The 15,991-nt window shown below is 53.4% G+C and overlaps 5 protein-coding genes across 5 annotated transcripts; 1 reads left to right on the top strand and 4 right to left on the bottom strand.

The window, feature by feature from the left end:
- Positions 1-348: 348 nt before the first annotated feature.
- BKA58DRAFT_444566 (cation diffusion facilitator 1) lies at positions 349-1,858 on the bottom strand (the record flags this gene model as incomplete). Its single annotated transcript, XM_046174077.1, has 2 exons — positions 349-590; positions 679-1,858. 2 exons carry the CDS (start codon positions 1,856-1,858, stop codon positions 349-351), a joined length of 1,422 nt encoding a protein of 473 aa, XP_046020615.1.
- Positions 1,859-3,801: 1,943 nt separating this feature from the next.
- On the bottom strand, positions 3,802-6,309 carry BKA58DRAFT_444565 (fungal-specific transcription factor domain-containing protein; the record flags this gene model as incomplete). The annotated part of the gene is made up of 3 exons (XM_046174076.1): positions 3,802-4,875; positions 4,926-6,015; positions 6,068-6,309. The coding sequence occupies 3 exons, from the start codon at positions 6,307-6,309 to the stop codon at positions 3,802-3,804; spliced, it is 2,406 nt and encodes an 801-aa protein (XP_046020614.1).
- A 2,003-nt stretch (positions 6,310-8,312) lies between these two features.
- Positions 8,313-11,099, bottom strand: BKA58DRAFT_406188 (beta-mannosidase precursor; the record flags this gene model as incomplete). Its single annotated transcript, XM_046171939.1, has 5 exons — positions 8,313-9,077; positions 9,171-9,406; positions 9,467-9,584; positions 9,641-10,901; positions 10,957-11,099. 5 exons carry the CDS (start codon positions 11,097-11,099, stop codon positions 8,313-8,315), a joined length of 2,523 nt encoding a protein of 840 aa, XP_046020613.1.
- An 860-nt stretch (positions 11,100-11,959) lies between these two features.
- Positions 11,960-13,192, bottom strand: BKA58DRAFT_325510 (thaumatin family-domain-containing protein; the record flags this gene model as incomplete). Its single annotated transcript, XM_046168012.1, has 3 exons — positions 11,960-12,246; positions 12,300-12,831; positions 12,884-13,192. The coding sequence occupies 3 exons, from the start codon at positions 13,190-13,192 to the stop codon at positions 11,960-11,962; spliced, it is 1,128 nt and encodes a 375-aa protein (XP_046020612.1).
- A 1,495-nt stretch (positions 13,193-14,687) lies between these two features.
- Positions 14,688-15,964, top strand: BKA58DRAFT_324984 (uncharacterized protein; the record flags this gene model as incomplete). The annotated part of the gene is made up of 3 exons (XM_046167986.1): positions 14,688-15,463; positions 15,513-15,761; positions 15,811-15,964. 3 exons carry the CDS (start codon positions 14,688-14,690, stop codon positions 15,962-15,964), a joined length of 1,179 nt encoding a protein of 392 aa, XP_046020611.1.
- Positions 15,965-15,991: the final 27 nt, after the last annotated feature.

The following is a 15,991-nucleotide window of genomic DNA, read 5'->3' as shown; positions in this document are numbered from 1 at the left end:
TAACTAGACATACTGGGAATGTGGTGGAGGGGTGCTCTGCGAAACGCTGACTCGAGTGCGCAAGTGAGTTGCATTCTCATGTGCAACTGAGTGGAATGTGCAGGGTGGGAGGGTGAGTGGAGGAATGGCGACTCCGTATCGGAGGAAGGGGAAGTGAGTTGGTAGGGGTGATGGTGTGGTGGTGTTTTGACTGTGTTCTTTTGGTGATTCCGTTATGATAGTGGATATGGAAAGAGGATACGAGTCGAGGGAGATATATATATGACATCCAACGCGCAATGTTTAGCAACTTCTGTGCCTATTTCTCTGGCACCACTCCCCTCATCTCGATGCGTCATCCATCTTTCTTTACAACTCCTTCTTCAGAAAGTGCTCAGGTCGATGATCCGTTTCGTAATCTACATGCACATAGGCCCTCTCCACGTCTGGTAGACTCTCCAACTTGATCTGAAGTTCCTCGGCTACGTCGTGTGTAGCACGCAGAGTAGCTTCCGGGTCCATGACGATGTCGACTTCGACAATGAGGCGGGGGCCGGAATGGTAGGCGCGTACGGTGTCAATTTGGAGGATGGTAGGGGAGTGTGTCATCGCTATTGTGAGCGTCAGAAAACGTTCTGGTTCCCATCTTTCCGCAGAAGCATGATGAAGTGGTAGAACCAAGGAAGAGGAAGAACTTACAGATATACGTAATGTGTTGCAGCATCGCAGTATCAGCCGTAACACCGATGAGGAGTTGGAACTCCGAGTACGCCGTCCTCGACCAAAGGAAGATGATCAAAACAGAGAGTATCATGGCGCCCATGGGATCCAACCACCACTTCAACTTCGATCCACCGACACTGGTCAAGACACCGAATCCGTTGATGAAGAGATCGTTCCTGTGATCCTCCCACAGAATGCGGACTTGACTGTACTTGTTCCTCAACGCCCAACAGTACAGGAACAAACTGAACTTCGTCGCGAACGCGATGCTGACAGCGATGACGGACGGGAGGAAGAAGTCGTTCGTCTCAGGTCCAGTGTGTTCCGCAACCGTACGGATAGACTCGACAATAATAACCACCGAAACGGTAATCATAAGCGCGCAGAAACAAAGATTGCCCGCCGTCTCAATCCTCGCCTTCCCAGAAGGGAACTTCCTCGCATCAACCCTTGCAACAGCGCGATTACACATGATCAACGTGAGGTTACTCAGCGGATCGAACAGCGAGTCCGCCATAGTCGTGAAGAGGGATAGCGACCTTGAGCTGACCGCCGCATAAAGCTGCAACACCGCAAGAATAATGTTCGCAGCAAAACTCCCAATAACCGCAATCTTATACTTGAGATGATTCGCCGTATCTTCATCTTTCGCCGCAGCCCTATGCTCCGCCACGGGCTTGAGCAATCTCTCTATGTTCTCATTTTGGGCAGAGTAAAACTCTTCGAGCTTCTTCGCTGATGTCGCCTTCTTATTGAGAGTGATGGGACCGCAGCCATCGCGTTTGCGCGATGTGTTGGCGCGAATGAGGGCGAGTTCGGATTCGGGTTTTATGGCGGAGGAGAGCGAGTATGGGTCGTTGTCGGGGGTGTAAGAGGGGGGTGATTGCGATTCTATGTCTTCGCCTTCATGGTAGCTGCGGACATGGCGGGCTATGGGGTCGTGCGAAGAGGGTGTTGGGGCGCTGGTTTCGATGGCGGTGCTGCTGGCGTCGTTTTTGCTGGGAGTTGATATGTCGGCATGGTGTTGCGCACTGCTGCTGCTGCTGGGGTTGAGGTGCGCGTGGTGGGGACTTGATGTGCGTTCTATGCGGTCCGGGTGCGTGTGGAACGGGTGCGGTTTCATGGATATGGCGCGGTGCAGATCGGGCTCTGACATTGTTGCGGTGGTTTATCGGTTTCGCAGACTGATGCGAAAGAGTGCAGATGAATACCGAAACAATTGCGCGCTCCTTTCAAAGATGCTAATGATGGCGGCGGTGAAATAGGTCCGGTGAAGCAAGCCAGCCAAGCGCCATAGTTGCGATCGACCGCTTGTGGCCAAGCTTCCAGCGTACACGTGGGGGAGATGCACGGCGAGGTGATAGGTGAACTTTGTTTAATCGTCCCGACTCCTTTGTTTGCAAATTTGCCTCTCAAAGCATCGTGGTGTCCTAACAAACCATATCCCTACAAACCCAGCTTCCAGGGACAATCTATCATATGTCACCATGCACCCGTACCACGGTACGAAGTACTACGGCCTACCAAGCCTGCCTCCACAATCTAGCGCGCGGAGTCCATCGCGCCCAGCCCGCACGCGCAGCCATGCAGCGGCATTCCAAGATCCCAAGATCCCAAGGTGTCTAATCGATAAGCTCCACACCCATTCCGTCATCGGCGCCCCGCCACATGGAGACCTCGCCTCGGCTGGCCTGCCACGTTGAACACGACCACGTGCGTCACGTTTTCTCCCTCAACATCTACCTAGGTATAGACGGATCATGAACCCTGCATATACCTCACCAGCTCATACAGCATATCACCACGACTTGCGTATACTCACCGATGAGGATACAGGTCGGTTAAGCATTTCGTGTTACTGCCAAGATGGACAAGACGTGTGCCTGCTGTGGGCTTGGTGGTGAGGATTGTATTGTCTTGGGATGGTGATGGGGGTTTATGCGGGTATCTTGGCTTTGGCGGAACGTGTGATGGGGATGTAGAGTTGTATGTTGTGATATGTTAGTATTCTCTATCAACCAGCGTAGTAGAACTACTCATGCGACCACAAAACCAACACGTCAAAGTCACCACTCCGCCTATTGCGCGCCCACTCTTAGCCTAAACACAACCACCCACCCAAAAGGTGGAGTAAGTCACCTCACCTCGTAACAACCCCCTATATGTCCTCTACTAAGCCCTCGCACATCATCTCAACATCACTCTCTCCCTCTGTATTCGGCAAACAGTGATGTACGTGTTCATGTTTATATCTAACTACATCTAACGTGCGTGCGTACATGCATGCGATCAATCTCGCATCTCCACTAGCTATTTAGCCACCACCAGAATCCGGGGTATCATAATGCTCACCCCCCTTGTCCATAACAAATTGTGAAAGGAACTAGGGAAGATGCCTAACCATGCATGCGGTACTTGGTGACAAAAAGGTGCGGGGGTAAAGAGATGGGTGATGGGTAAGAGAGGTGAGGGGAAGAGGGATGTATGCAGGAAAGAAGGGAAAGATGTAGACTGGTGAAAATGTGGAAGGAGATGGACATGTACAGAGCTACCTCAACATTCTACTCCAAAGATGCCAGCCACCCTGACTCTTCTCCAACCAGGTAATATGCAGATCGACAAAGATAAACACCGCGGCTTCGGCAGCGCAATCCCAGAAACCGCTTCAGCGCGCGCGTCGACGATCTGTTCCTAACCCGCAGCAATCATCCTTTATCCCGATTTCCCGAGATGCGCGCGGTACCGCGAATTTACCATGTGATTATACATGAGACGAAGGACAAGGATACCACAGCATCCATGTCGTGAGTACTCCGCGTCTACGGGTGTCGGTGCCGGCTGTTGTATATTGCTGCTGCTGCTTGTGCTACGGTTGTAGACAACGCATCGCTTTCCATATCTGGAATCGAGGTCTGCGACGGATTTGGTCTGGTGGGTATGCGACAACTGGTCCGCTCTCGCCCGGTGTCGCTGGATGGAGTCGTCCTTAGCATCTGCATATCGGATATGCGTTCCAGTGCTGCGTAAAGCCCCAAACATTGTGCATGCTGTGTCTTTTGCGATGCAGGAGCGTCAGTTCAACGCTCTTCAACGTTGCGATTAGTTCCCATGCATCCAACACGCGCCCTGCGCCCCAGAATCCTGCGCCGCACCACCAAACTCATATTCGTTCCCCAGTCCAAACGGCGTCTCTAGCATATCTGGCAAGTTTGTATCCCACATCATGTCGTCCCAGAAGTTGTTTAAGATAGTGGGATCGTTACTGGCGCTGGCCCAGGTCGGTGTTGCTGGATTGTAGTGGTGCCCGAAGGTGGAGGGATGCTGTTGTTGAGGTTGTGGCATCGATGGGTGCTGTGATGTGTAGGCGGCGGCGTGGGTGTTGAGCATGGGGGGTGCGGTCGAGGTACCGGGGATAGCGAAGTGGGTGTGCGTTTGACTGTGAGGGTGAAGTTGTTGTGAATGGTACTGCTGGGGTTGTGGGATGTGCGACATAGTAGGCTGAGTCTGGTGCGATAGGGTTGAAACGTTCGTTTTGTACGCTGCATAGAGGCGGGTGACTGCGTCGCCGCTTCTTTTCGCTGCGATGCTCCAGTCTTTTACTGTCTCGAAGAACGTGAGTGCTGTCTCGATGCTGGTCTTCCATTTCTCGACTTCTTCTGGTATGCTCGTGTCGCTGAAGAGGGAGACGAGTGGGACCATGCAGGCTTGGAAACAGAACCATACTGCATTCCAACCTGAGATGAGGTCGGGCATGCATTCTTGGCTGATCTCTTCGATGGTCTTGGAAGCGATGAGTCGGCATTTGCCTACTGCGAGCTTCTCGTCGGAGCTCAGGGCAACCCATGGGGAACGTCGGAGTGCAGCGGTGAGTAAGATGGGGCGGTGGAGGATGATGCGGATGTTCTGGAAGCGCCACTTCATGACCAATCGTGTTCGTCGAAGAAACTCTGGACACGGCTCATCGGGGTTCGAAAGGATAGATGGTAGCTCTTCATGCCATTTCACAACCTGCGCGTCGTAGCTAGCTGTCTCTGCAGAGGAAAGGAGGGGCGACTCAACGAGTCGATCCTGTATCCTGGTAGCAATCTGACAGAATGCCGAGGCGTGGACCAGAGGAAGGATCTTGAGCTGCTCGATGTACTGAGGGCTGTTGGGTGGTGGGATACTCTGAGGCTGTTGTAATGTCAGTATCGCGCTTTGAAATATTTATCAGCAAATCTTACAGCGTTCACAGCCGTGCCCGGTCTTAAGACAGTAATCGACGGCCCCATCCTTCCCAGCGAAGGCCGTCCCGTCGTAGTCGAAGCCCATGAATCCAGACAAAACAGACTCCACCAAATGCGCCGGCGCATCTCAGGCGATATCGAGTCTTCCTCGCCCGGCGCCATGAACTGTCTACTCGCGTCACTCCGTTCTGAGTACTCGCGATGTAAACCAAGTGCAGTAGCCATGCGAAGCGTACCACCCATCAGCGAATGCGCTTCATTCGGGCGGTTCAGATAGTGCATGTAGTATCCGCTCATGATCGCCAGAGCCTGGAGGACTTCCAGATTGCCGCTTCCGAACGACTCCAGAGACAGGTGCCGCCGAGATCGATTGAAGTAGACATAGTGAGCTTCGTTGTCTGCAGCTAGGGAGGCAAGCGACCCCAACGCGAAGACCATGTTGAGCAGAGCCAGCCATGCTGAGTCTTTGCGGTTACCGTAGAGGAATGTAGACCAAAACTTGCGCTCATCGATCATAGGACAAAAAGGGTGTACGCGGTCGAAGTAGCTTTCGATCAGTTCTTGGCCATGCTGGGGAGCCGGTAGAGCATCAGGTCTGTTATCTGCTAGCTCTGGTGGCGGCGAACCTGCACGGCTCGGTAGCGCAGTCTCCTGGCTGTTATGTGCGATTAGTGAACGTGCCTGGGGCGCGCATCGAACAATGACCTTAAGTGCGGCTGTGATTGACGAGATGCCAACGTAAGAGGACAGGCGGTCGACCGACATCGACAGCCCGTTCACATCGTCGGAGATGCCTTGGACACGGAGTTGGTGCTTCCGTGCCTCGTCCCAGTAAGGATCTTCAGGCGGCGCCTGCTCGAGCGCTTCCAAGCTCTCGGCTCCATCAGATCCAGCTTGGACGTCGGACAAGGCTTGCGAGTCGGCTGCCGATGGTGATGTTGTTGGGCGGTTCGCCGAGGATGACAGAGCCAGTTCTAGCAATTCTTCCCGCGGAAGATGAGCGAGCGATTCCAGATTCTTGACTCCGTACAACTTTGTCAAAATGGTCTTGTACTGTTCGATGTTGTTGGAAAGCTTGTCGACTAGTCTACCAAACTAATTAGCGCCAAATTGCCCTGGCCGTGTTCTAGAATGCTCACTTTCTGCTAGGCACAACTCGCTGTGCAGGCTTTGAATAGCCACATGCCTCAGGGTGCTGGTACCATTGGCATTGTCCGCAAGGTTGCGAACCGTCACACCGAATCTTGCGTCTCCGGCATTCGACACATGCGTTGCTGGTGGATATCCGTCGTGAGCCCGGTGGTCGTGATGGTTTCCCCGCGCTGTCGCTGTCTATCCCGGGCGAGCGCATACCCACGGACGACTGGAAGGTATGGAACATGTTGCGATGACCTCGGTGGTACGTCGGCTGGCCACGCACTCGACAACCACGAGCTGAAAGAGAAAGAAGTTCAGACCAGAAGTGTCAGACGACCCTGCAGGAAGCTCGATCAAATATGTCGTGACAGGTAAGTCTGGAGGGAGGCGAAAAACCAAGACGATGGTCCAAAGTACCAGTGGTACGTCCGAGGACCAATATAACAAGACTCGGAACTAAAACGTCGACGAACCGGGATCTGATATATCAGAGACGCTCGTTAGTGCAGTTTGAGCTGAACGCATACCACCTGCAGCCTGAATAAAAAAACGAGAGGTGCAAAGAGGCAAAAACGCAAACGTAGGTGCGTCTGGCTTCCAGGCATGTGCCGTCATAATCCTGCAGAAAGCTTGTGTGTATGAAGTCGGCGCGCGGAAGCTAGTCGCAAGTCGCAGTAGCAGGGCCGGAGCGACAAAACAGCCTTCCAGAGTGGACTATTCAAGACGGTATAACCCCCGCATTATAGCCCACAGCACCCTGGTGGTGCATGCAGCAGGGCTGACTGGTGGAGTTTGGCAAGATGAGGAGAAAAAAACAAGTGCAGGCGACCGTTGAGACGGGCGGACGGGAAGGGATTGCGTCTTGCCCTGCTTCCAGGGCTTGCGAGGGGGAAGGGAGGGGTGAGCCAAGCGAGATTGGTGTCGAGAGATGGGAGCGTGCCGCTGCCGACGGCTTCGAAATGCGTTCCAGAAGAGATCGCGCATGCCAGTTGCCTTTCTCGTCCGACGGGACATGAAGCAACCCTTTTTTCCCACCTGGCCGCCTGCGGCAGCACTACTGCACGTCGTTTCAGCGAGTGCGGATCCTTCCCGCCACGATCAAGCAGCGCGTACTCTCGATCGCATGTCCGCAGATGAGAAAGGATGGCGGGCCTGCGTTAGAGAACGTGTACATGTGTGTGTGGATCTCTGGGGGAGCGAGTGGTGCGCTGCGAACCTAAATTCCAGACCCAAACGTCGAACACCATGTTTCGGGTACTACTCACCCGACCTATGAAGGCCGGTCATTACAGGCAAGCCGCGTTACAGGCGAAAGAAGGAAGAGGGTCTGCGCGTATTCGCTACCACGGCCTTCTGCCGGCATATTCATCATCCAAAATAAAACCCCATACCAGCGTCCGGGTCGCAATCCTTCCTGGGCCGAGAGCACAGCGTAGTTGCTGCGAACCGGCTTTGCGTGATGCATGTGGCTAGGATGCATACTGTCTGCACCCTCTACCCCATGCAGGAGCATTCTGACCAGTAGTAAGAGAGCGCTGAAGGAGAGCATCACCGGCTATTTGCAAGACTTCGTAGGTACTGGGTAGATATGCTTTACCTAGGTATCATTACCACAAACGCAGACGCACATAAGAGAGAGAGAGGCGTCGAACACCCCCTACCAACCCAACTCACCATCTCAAGCCTCAAGACTCGCAAACCGCACCACCATCGCTGCGAACCGGCTTTGCGTGACAGCATGCGGCTAGGTTGCATTCACCTGCACCCCTCTACCCCGTGCAGAACGCCTCCAACCAATGCGACATCCCGCCAGCAACGCCATTTAATTTACCCTGGAAACTTCATATCCAGTCCTTGGCAGGCCAACATGACGACGGACCTATAGCAGCCTCACATATAGGCCGCCGGTTCAAACTCTATGTACTCGACAGATAATGCGTAGTATTATCGTTGAGTAATCCAGTAATTCGTGAGTGTGATGCTCCTTGCCTATAATGTTCGTGAGGCAAACTCTATGTTACAGTATACGAGGTTTTTTGCTACGCAGGGCCGCTGAAGGAATGATAGTGTTGGTAATGGTAATGATCAAGGACTTGGAGTGCTGGCGCGTCAGCATGCGCGAAGAGGTGTTCCTCTAACTACATGTATACTTTGCATTTGCACATACTCCACAAAAAGTGTGATCATGCATATTTCTCACCTCATCAAGCAACCTCCACATCCCGAATCCTACGTACGAGCTGACCCCTACTCTTTGCCCAAGTATGTCCACCTCAACGGCTCGTCCTGCTTACCCAGCCCCTTGACCTTGATGACCTGCTCGTCGCCAGGAACAATATCTATAGCGCTGTCGTGAACGAGAACGCCTGAGCGCTCCTCAAAGACCAGGCCCTTTGTCGGCTTCTGTGCCTTGACCGTGATAGTCTCGCCCTTTGGTACGACTTCCAACCCGCGGTCCTTGAAGTCCAGATACTTGAGCGGCTGCGGCCAATCGACATCGCGCGACACGATTTCGCCATCGACCCATATGCGTACGGCTAGGACATGCGGCTCCTCGTTCCGGTTGTCGATCGTGCCTGAGAGGACGTCGGTCGTTCCGTTTGGTACGAGCCTGATATCCTTCTTGACGATCTTATTCTTAATCTCCTTGCCGCTCTCAACGCTAATATACCGCAGCTCAACGGTTGCGGCCACTTCCTCTAGCCTCTGACTCGCGACCCAGACTTCGTAGTCGCTCGTCGGGGGCACTCTGGCATGCACGACGCTCCAATCAAAGTGCGCCCGTTTGACGGCGACAGCAATTGGGGCAAGTACCCGGCGCATGGCGTAGTAAGCCGGTTTTTTACGCTGGAAGTAATCGACGATGGACCATGAGGTAACTGGCCAGCAGTCGTTGAGCTGCCAGACGAGTGCACCACCACAATGCCTGTTTTGTCCCCACTGGCGCCGCCAGCCCCTGTAGCCGAACATTAGTGCTTCGGCTTGCGACAGCTGTGTAAGGTGGATGAACGACTATTCGCTGTCAGTACCCTATACCGGCTATATTGCGGCCCACTTGGTCTAGCTTCCCGACCATGAACCGGGTAACCGTCGGACGGCACATACCTCTAGGTCGGTCTTGGTCCGGAAGTTTTCCACCAGATACGTGGCTATTCGCCGCTCGTGGCCGTCGGCTTTGTTGTGGAAATCAAGCATGTGGCTTTGCGGGTAAAGCTGCGAGGGGTCCGTACAATAGTACTTGATCGTATCGATATGCGGAAAGGCTTCCATGCCGAATTCGCTATTAAAGCGACCCCCGAGTGTATCGAATATCTGGTATTTCTCTTGCGTGCCGTGCCATACTGTATGCATCGTTAGTACACTATATGTGAGGCAATGTGGAGCAATGTGGAAATTGGTACCATTCCATTGATGCATGTCACCCACTGTGGGGTTTGACGTCTTAAGGCCGTCGCCCCATGGCGACCCCGGATGATATGGCACGTGTGGGCTTTCCGCCGCAACGACGTCGGGCAGCAGCTACCAAAGTGTACTGTCAGCGTAATGGCATTTGCTATTATGCGATACGCACGTACCTTTTCGTATATGTACCTGGCCGGGAAATCGGTCTTTAGCCAGTTGTCCGGGTTCCTATCCTCGTAATCGTAAGTCAAGCCATACGACTCCTGCACCTGGTAGTCCTCATTGTTTCCCGCATAGATGATGATGGATGGGTGATGTCGCAATCTGGTGACGTTGGCAGTGCACTCTTCCTTGATTGACTGCAAGATGTCCGGAAAGGCGGGATAGTTGCCGCACCCAAACATGAAATCTTGCCACACGAGGACACCGAGTTCGTCGCAGAGGTCGTAGAAGATGTCTTCTTCCCAGATACCACCGCCCCAGATTCTAATCATTATTTGATAGCCATCAACCATCATCTCGAGCCATTTACGGTACTTCTCCTCGGTTACACGGGGAGTGAATGAGTCGGCGGGGATCCAGTCCGAACCGCCACAGAACACATCGACGCCATTGACGCGGAAGTAGAAGCTTTTACCAATCGTATCCGGTTCCTGAATGAGCTCGCCTTTGCGAAATCCTGTTCGCCGTGATGTTTGGTGGACGTCTGTTCCGTTCGCAAGGACCGTTGCAGTGACAGTGTACAGCGGCTGGTCGCCATAACCGTGCGGGTACCACAATTTGGGACTGTTGACATGGAAGTCGACTGTGGCAATGCAGTCGCTTATTTTCGCAGTCTCTCTGAAGACCCGTTGATCGCCATCGTAGACATCAAAGCTGACGCTATCTGCCGAGTCGCCCTCAACAGTCGCAGAAATGGTTCCTTGGACGGTTTTAAGGCTATCGTCAAGCTTATAGTCGACTCTCAGGTCTTTTGCTCTTGCTTGATACGTTTCCAGTCGCACCTCGCGCCACGGGCCGCAAGTGTTCAAGATCGGTCCCCAGTCCCAGCCCCAATGGTACTGGGCCTTCCTCACGGCAAGCCTTGACATGTCGCCATTGAATCCAACCCACCTATGATCCGGGTACTTCTCTTTGATCTTGATGGCTTCGAGGCGGGCAGAAGCAAAGTCGATCTCCAAAGTGTTGTCGCCCTCAGAGCTGAGCTTCTTCGTCACATCGAGGCGATAAGGGACGAACATGTTGTCGCTCTTGAGTATAGTCTCCCCATTGAGCTTGACGGTTGCAAAAGTGTCGAGGCCGTCAAACGCGAGTACGTGAACTACGCCTTCCTTTGCCTCCGGCACTTTGGGCAGCTCGACTTTGTATGTCCAAGTCTTATCAGCCACCCATTCTGCTTCAAGCTCATTGAAGCCCAGGAAGGGATCCGGAATTCTAGTCCATGTGTCAATTCGTGCATGTTCATGTATGTTCTGGGTGTCGGTCATACTTGTTATGGTCCATCAAGTCCAAGTGAACATTCGTAGGGACCTTCTTGACTGGCATCCAAGCATCCTTAGCAGCATCATCACTCTGCTTGAAAGTCCATCCTTCCGACAAGACGTGGACGCTCAGGTCCTGTTCTTTCGCCATGATGATAGTTGTTCAAGATGGTGATAATCGATCAAACTCGTGACAGGAACAGAGGTGGCCGTTTGGAACTACCAATTGGCGGGGTAGGCGGTACAACAAGCGATGTCCTTTCCTCTTGAATGACGACTGAAAACCTCAGCCATACCACATCAGACGTTTCACCACTCCGGAGCAAGCAGTGCCGCGTTGAGCTCCATCGAGCGGTTGGTAGCACCGCGACGTGGTCTAGAAAGGAAGACGGAGTCGTTGCTCCGCGCCCATAGCGGCTAGCCTGATACCATTTGTGGATCTGACGTCGAAGATGCTGTCTTGAGCCGCAATTCAGCCGTGCAGAGGCCACAAGCTGCAGGTATAGACGGCGAGTTGCGAGATGGTAGCGGCCCTGCTCGCTCCGTGTCGAATTTAGAAGTTGGAGGTGCTGTGTAGCTGGTGAGAGGCGCGACGGCAGTGTTCCGGGTGGTGCAGCCCCACGTGGTGTGGGATGGTGCCGGCGTCGTGCAACCTCAGGATTGCTTCTTTATCAACGGAGGTTGAACAGGCTGCCGGCTGGCGTATGTATATGTGTAGCAGGTTTCATGCGCCTAGAAATCCAATGCAATAGGGTCTTTAAGAACTCGATTCGAATAAAGACGAAAGGGTATAGAACTATCCGACTATCAAACCGCCGCAATCACACACATCGTATCGTAACGTGAAAGTGCAAAGGAGGAGTGAAGGATAACCATCTCAGGAGGATCTGGAAAACGTCCACGTCCACCCCTCCTCCTCCCCCACCCACCCGTAAAGCTATCCAACCATCAACTAACAGCAACAAGGAGGCTTCCAAACCTCAAGTACGACCAAGCACAATCACCGTCCTCCTACCAAAGGTGTCTTACCGAAGCTACAGCCATCGCAACGAGGGCAAACCCGAGCGTGCTACCATCCAGCCGGGATGTCTTCGATGTAGCGCTTCTTTTAACCTCGTCACTCATGGCCTCGCTCATCATCATCGTAGCCTGTCTCTCCACTCTCCCACTCTGCGCCAACGCCAACATCTTATCTCGACTTGTCGCAAGGATGGTTGTGGAACGCGCACCAGGACAAAATACGACCTCAAAGCCGGCGCCAGAGGGAATAATGAAGGTGGAGAATTGGTCGTCGAATGCTGTTGCGGCTGTTAGATCTGCTCAATTCCTTTTGTGTAGGTGGGCTACTTACCATAGCTGTAAGCATCTGGGCAGACTGCCTTCACGTTCTTGGAATATTCGCTCGGTTCGCATTTATTCGGGGAGTTGTATTTGCCTGTACAGCAGTCTTTGGGCTGGTTGTTCTTCGCGCATGCGGAGAAGCATGGATTGAATTGCGGCCGTTGGATGTTGTCGTCAGGGTATGGATATACGCCGTCGCCGGGCTTCTCGGGAGGGCTTTGCTGTAGATCCCACGGACACCACTTGGAGATCTTATTCTCGTCTACGTCCTGGTCGAAGGACAGCGGGTATGATGTGTTCGTGTGGAGGAAGTTGGGGAATTCTGGGTACGGGTTGTAACCTTGGGCAGCGAGGAGCCCATCTGTGCCTTGGCATGACGGGTTGGTGAGGTTTGGAGGGATGTCGTCGAGCGTGACATTGTCGAGCGGCTGGAGGACAATTGCCATGGGGACATTGTAACCATCGACAAGCGAAATATCGTAGTATGTGTTGCCATCGCCAGCGTCCAATGTGAACTCGGCAAGCGAAACGGGTACGTCTCCCTGTGTCTGAGTCAGCGGGAGTCGGTCAGAAGACGGGAAGAGTATGACATACTCCGACTTGACAGTTCAAGGCGCCATTGCAGTCGCCGGATGTGCAAGCCTTTCCACGGCCCGATGCGGCAGCAGTGCCATCTTCGTTGAAGGTACAGTTCGTTCTGCCCCATACGCGACCCTGCCAGTCCTCTGATACAGTCTGGTTCTTCGTCTCCCCGGGTTCAAGCTTGAAGCCAGTCTCACCTGGACCTGTGCCAGACTGCGTTCCAATACCAGGCCAGATGGGCTCGGGACACTGGTTCGTCACCAGCAGGGGTGTGATGTCCAGCTTTCTTCGATTGGTCTTCCAGGGTGCCTTGAATGCCATATGGTGATTAGGTCCCATGTGATGAATGGCGTCGGCCATAGGCAGCGCGCTCAGGCAGAGGAGGGTGCATAGCTGTGCGATAGAGAGGCGGTTTATAGACCGGGTATGATCCCTGTTGGAAATGACAGCAGGCATGATGGGCTGTGACTGCGCACGGCGCATGCGCAATCACAGGATAGGTCTTCGTGGTGAGGAATGGTTGCTAGATACGTGATGCGAGGGTGCAGATCTGCTGAGCTTCGTCGTAAAGGTATAGAGATGAGCGTAAGGTTGTGAGGACTTTGAAGATAAGGCCGGGAAAGGTGGTGAAGTTAAGGGCCAGGGCCCTGCACCACAAGCAAGGCACATATCCAAGGATTGGCTGTTGTTGGCTGCAGTGAAGAAGTCGCGACTTGGTATCCGTCAGTGACGCAATGTTGTGTTCCTGCCCCTGGCAGACAAGGGTCCAGCAAGGCTGACGGACAGCCTCACAGCCTGTCATTGGCGTCCACGCGACGGCTTTCTAAACAACGGGCCGATGAGTTGGTGGCTTGCTTGATGGTTGCATTCTTTGAGATAGGCATCTGATAAGATGTGTGAGTCTCGGTCGTAGTGAGTTAGTTGATCTGGTACAAGGGTTTAATCTTATCAATCATTTCGCTGCTGTCCTTTACAACGAATTGCAACTACGACTTAGCCATCCGAACAGTTTCGCACCTATGCATGTAATATTCAGGTGAAGTATGTAGGAGACGTGAAGGCATCGCCAGGGGACGCCGGATTTCGTGTCGCATTAGATCCCAAGAAGGTCCTCAACGATGGTAATATCAATTGAGGTAAGACTTTACGTCGTTCCAAGAATCGTGGACTGATTGAAGTATTGTGCATGCAATAATGCGATGGAGTTCTGTTATCCCCTGGGGCGTTAGGCGTCAGGCGTTGTCGACATGCAAACCACGACCGAAACCATCCGGACAACGAAAGCACTCGGGCAATGAAAGCATTAGTGATCCGACTATGGGCATGAGCAGAGCGCTACAGGAGACCGGGGCCAATCAGCGACTACTACGGCGAGTACCAGGCGAGGGGAAATTGCATCTCCTATTCGCGGTCTGAGATTTCGTGGTGGCATCTCGGAGGTGGAAGCGCGCGAATGCCGGTCTCGCCACCATTAGCTGCGGGTGGTGAGATCTGCGCATCTCTTGGCTCTCCTGACAATTGACTGATTGCTACATTACTCTCCGTACACTCCCGCGGGTTGTATTGTTACTCTACTGCGCATCCTCCTACCCTATACGCTCCTTCTCTACACCGTGCTGTGTTTTACTGCGCCGTGGCTTCTCCCCTCGGGTACCGAATTTGTGTCGCCACGCAACCGCAGCTGTTCACCACACCGCCGAGACCAGTGTTTGAAGACACACCGCTGGACACATATAAACTACCCTCGGCAGTCCTCTTCCTACGTACCGCAAGCAACTCACCGCCGAACATAGACTTGATGTCTACAACCACCACAATGCCTGGCCGCACCCTTCCGACGATTCCGACCGCCGAGGTGCGCGCGCACAACAACGAGAAGTCCTGCTATGTCACCATTGGCACCAAGGTCTACGATGTTACCGATTTCCTTGAAGGCCATCCCGGTGGTCCCGAATTTATCCTGGAGTACGCGGGCAAAGATGTCGAGGCAATCCTGAAGGACGAGATCTCACACACCCATTCCGATTCCGCCTACGAGATTCTTGAAGAGAGCTTGGTGGGCTTCATGGTTCCCGAAGATCTTCTGAACGGCGTAGTGAAGAGCTCGCACCCCGCAGATATTGTGCCTCTGCCACCTTCCGAGGTGGGTACGCTGGAGCTCAAGGGCATGGAACAGGACGGCAAGCCATTGTACGAAGCAACCGGCATGTCATCTGCGGAGGATCTTTCAAAACCGACGGACCCAAACCAGGACTACAAGCAGCACAAGTTCTTGGACCTTAGCAAGCCGCTTCTGATGCAGGTCTGGAATGGTGGATTCAGCAAGGACTTTTACCTGCAGCAAGTGCATCGCCCGCGCCACTACAAGGGAGGCGACTCCGCGCCTCTGTTTGGCAACTTCCTAGAGCCGCTCAGCAAGACCCCATGGTGGGTCGTACCATCACTTTGGTGGCCCTGTGTCGCATATGGGACAGCAGTCGCATTTGGTGGGCTATCATCAGCGACGGAACTTGCTGGGTACTGGGTCTTTGGGCTGGGATTCTGGACCATTATCGAATACGTTCTGCACAGGGGATTGTTCCACCTGGACGAGTAAGTTTCCCCCATCCGCATCGATTCATCCTGTACTGATCACACGTAGCCATCTCCCTGATAACCGCGTCGCGATCACCCTCCACTTCTTGCTCCACGGCATCCATCACTACCTTCCCATGGACAGGTACAGGCTCGTCATGCCGCCTACACTCTTCGCTGTCTTGGCGGCACCGTTCTGGAAATTCGCACACGCCATCATCTTCTGGAACTGGTATGCCGCGCTTGCTGCTTACTGTGGTGGTATCTTTGGCTACACCTGCTACGACATGACACATTACTTCCTCCACCACCAGAAGTATGTATACACACAAACAACTTCAAAAGACCTTACTAACAAGTTAAAGGCTCCCTCCCTACTACCAGCAACTCAAGAAGTACCACCTTGCGCACCACTTCGCCGACTACCAAAACGGTTTCGGTGTCACCAGCCGCTTCTGGGACCGCATCTTCGGCACAGAGCTTGAGATGGGACCCTCCAAGGTCATCAAGTCCACTTAGAAGCCGACGTACGAATAGAATTTTGTT

The sequence above is a fragment of the Alternaria rosae genome (assembly GCF_020736505.1).
Source record: "Alternaria rosae strain MPI-PUGE-AT-0040 chromosome Unknown BKA58scaffold_12, whole genome shotgun sequence".
NCBI lineage: Eukaryota > Fungi > Ascomycota > Dothideomycetes > Pleosporales > Pleosporaceae > Alternaria > Alternaria rosae.
This window is presented reverse-complemented; position numbering and strand designations above follow the sequence as displayed.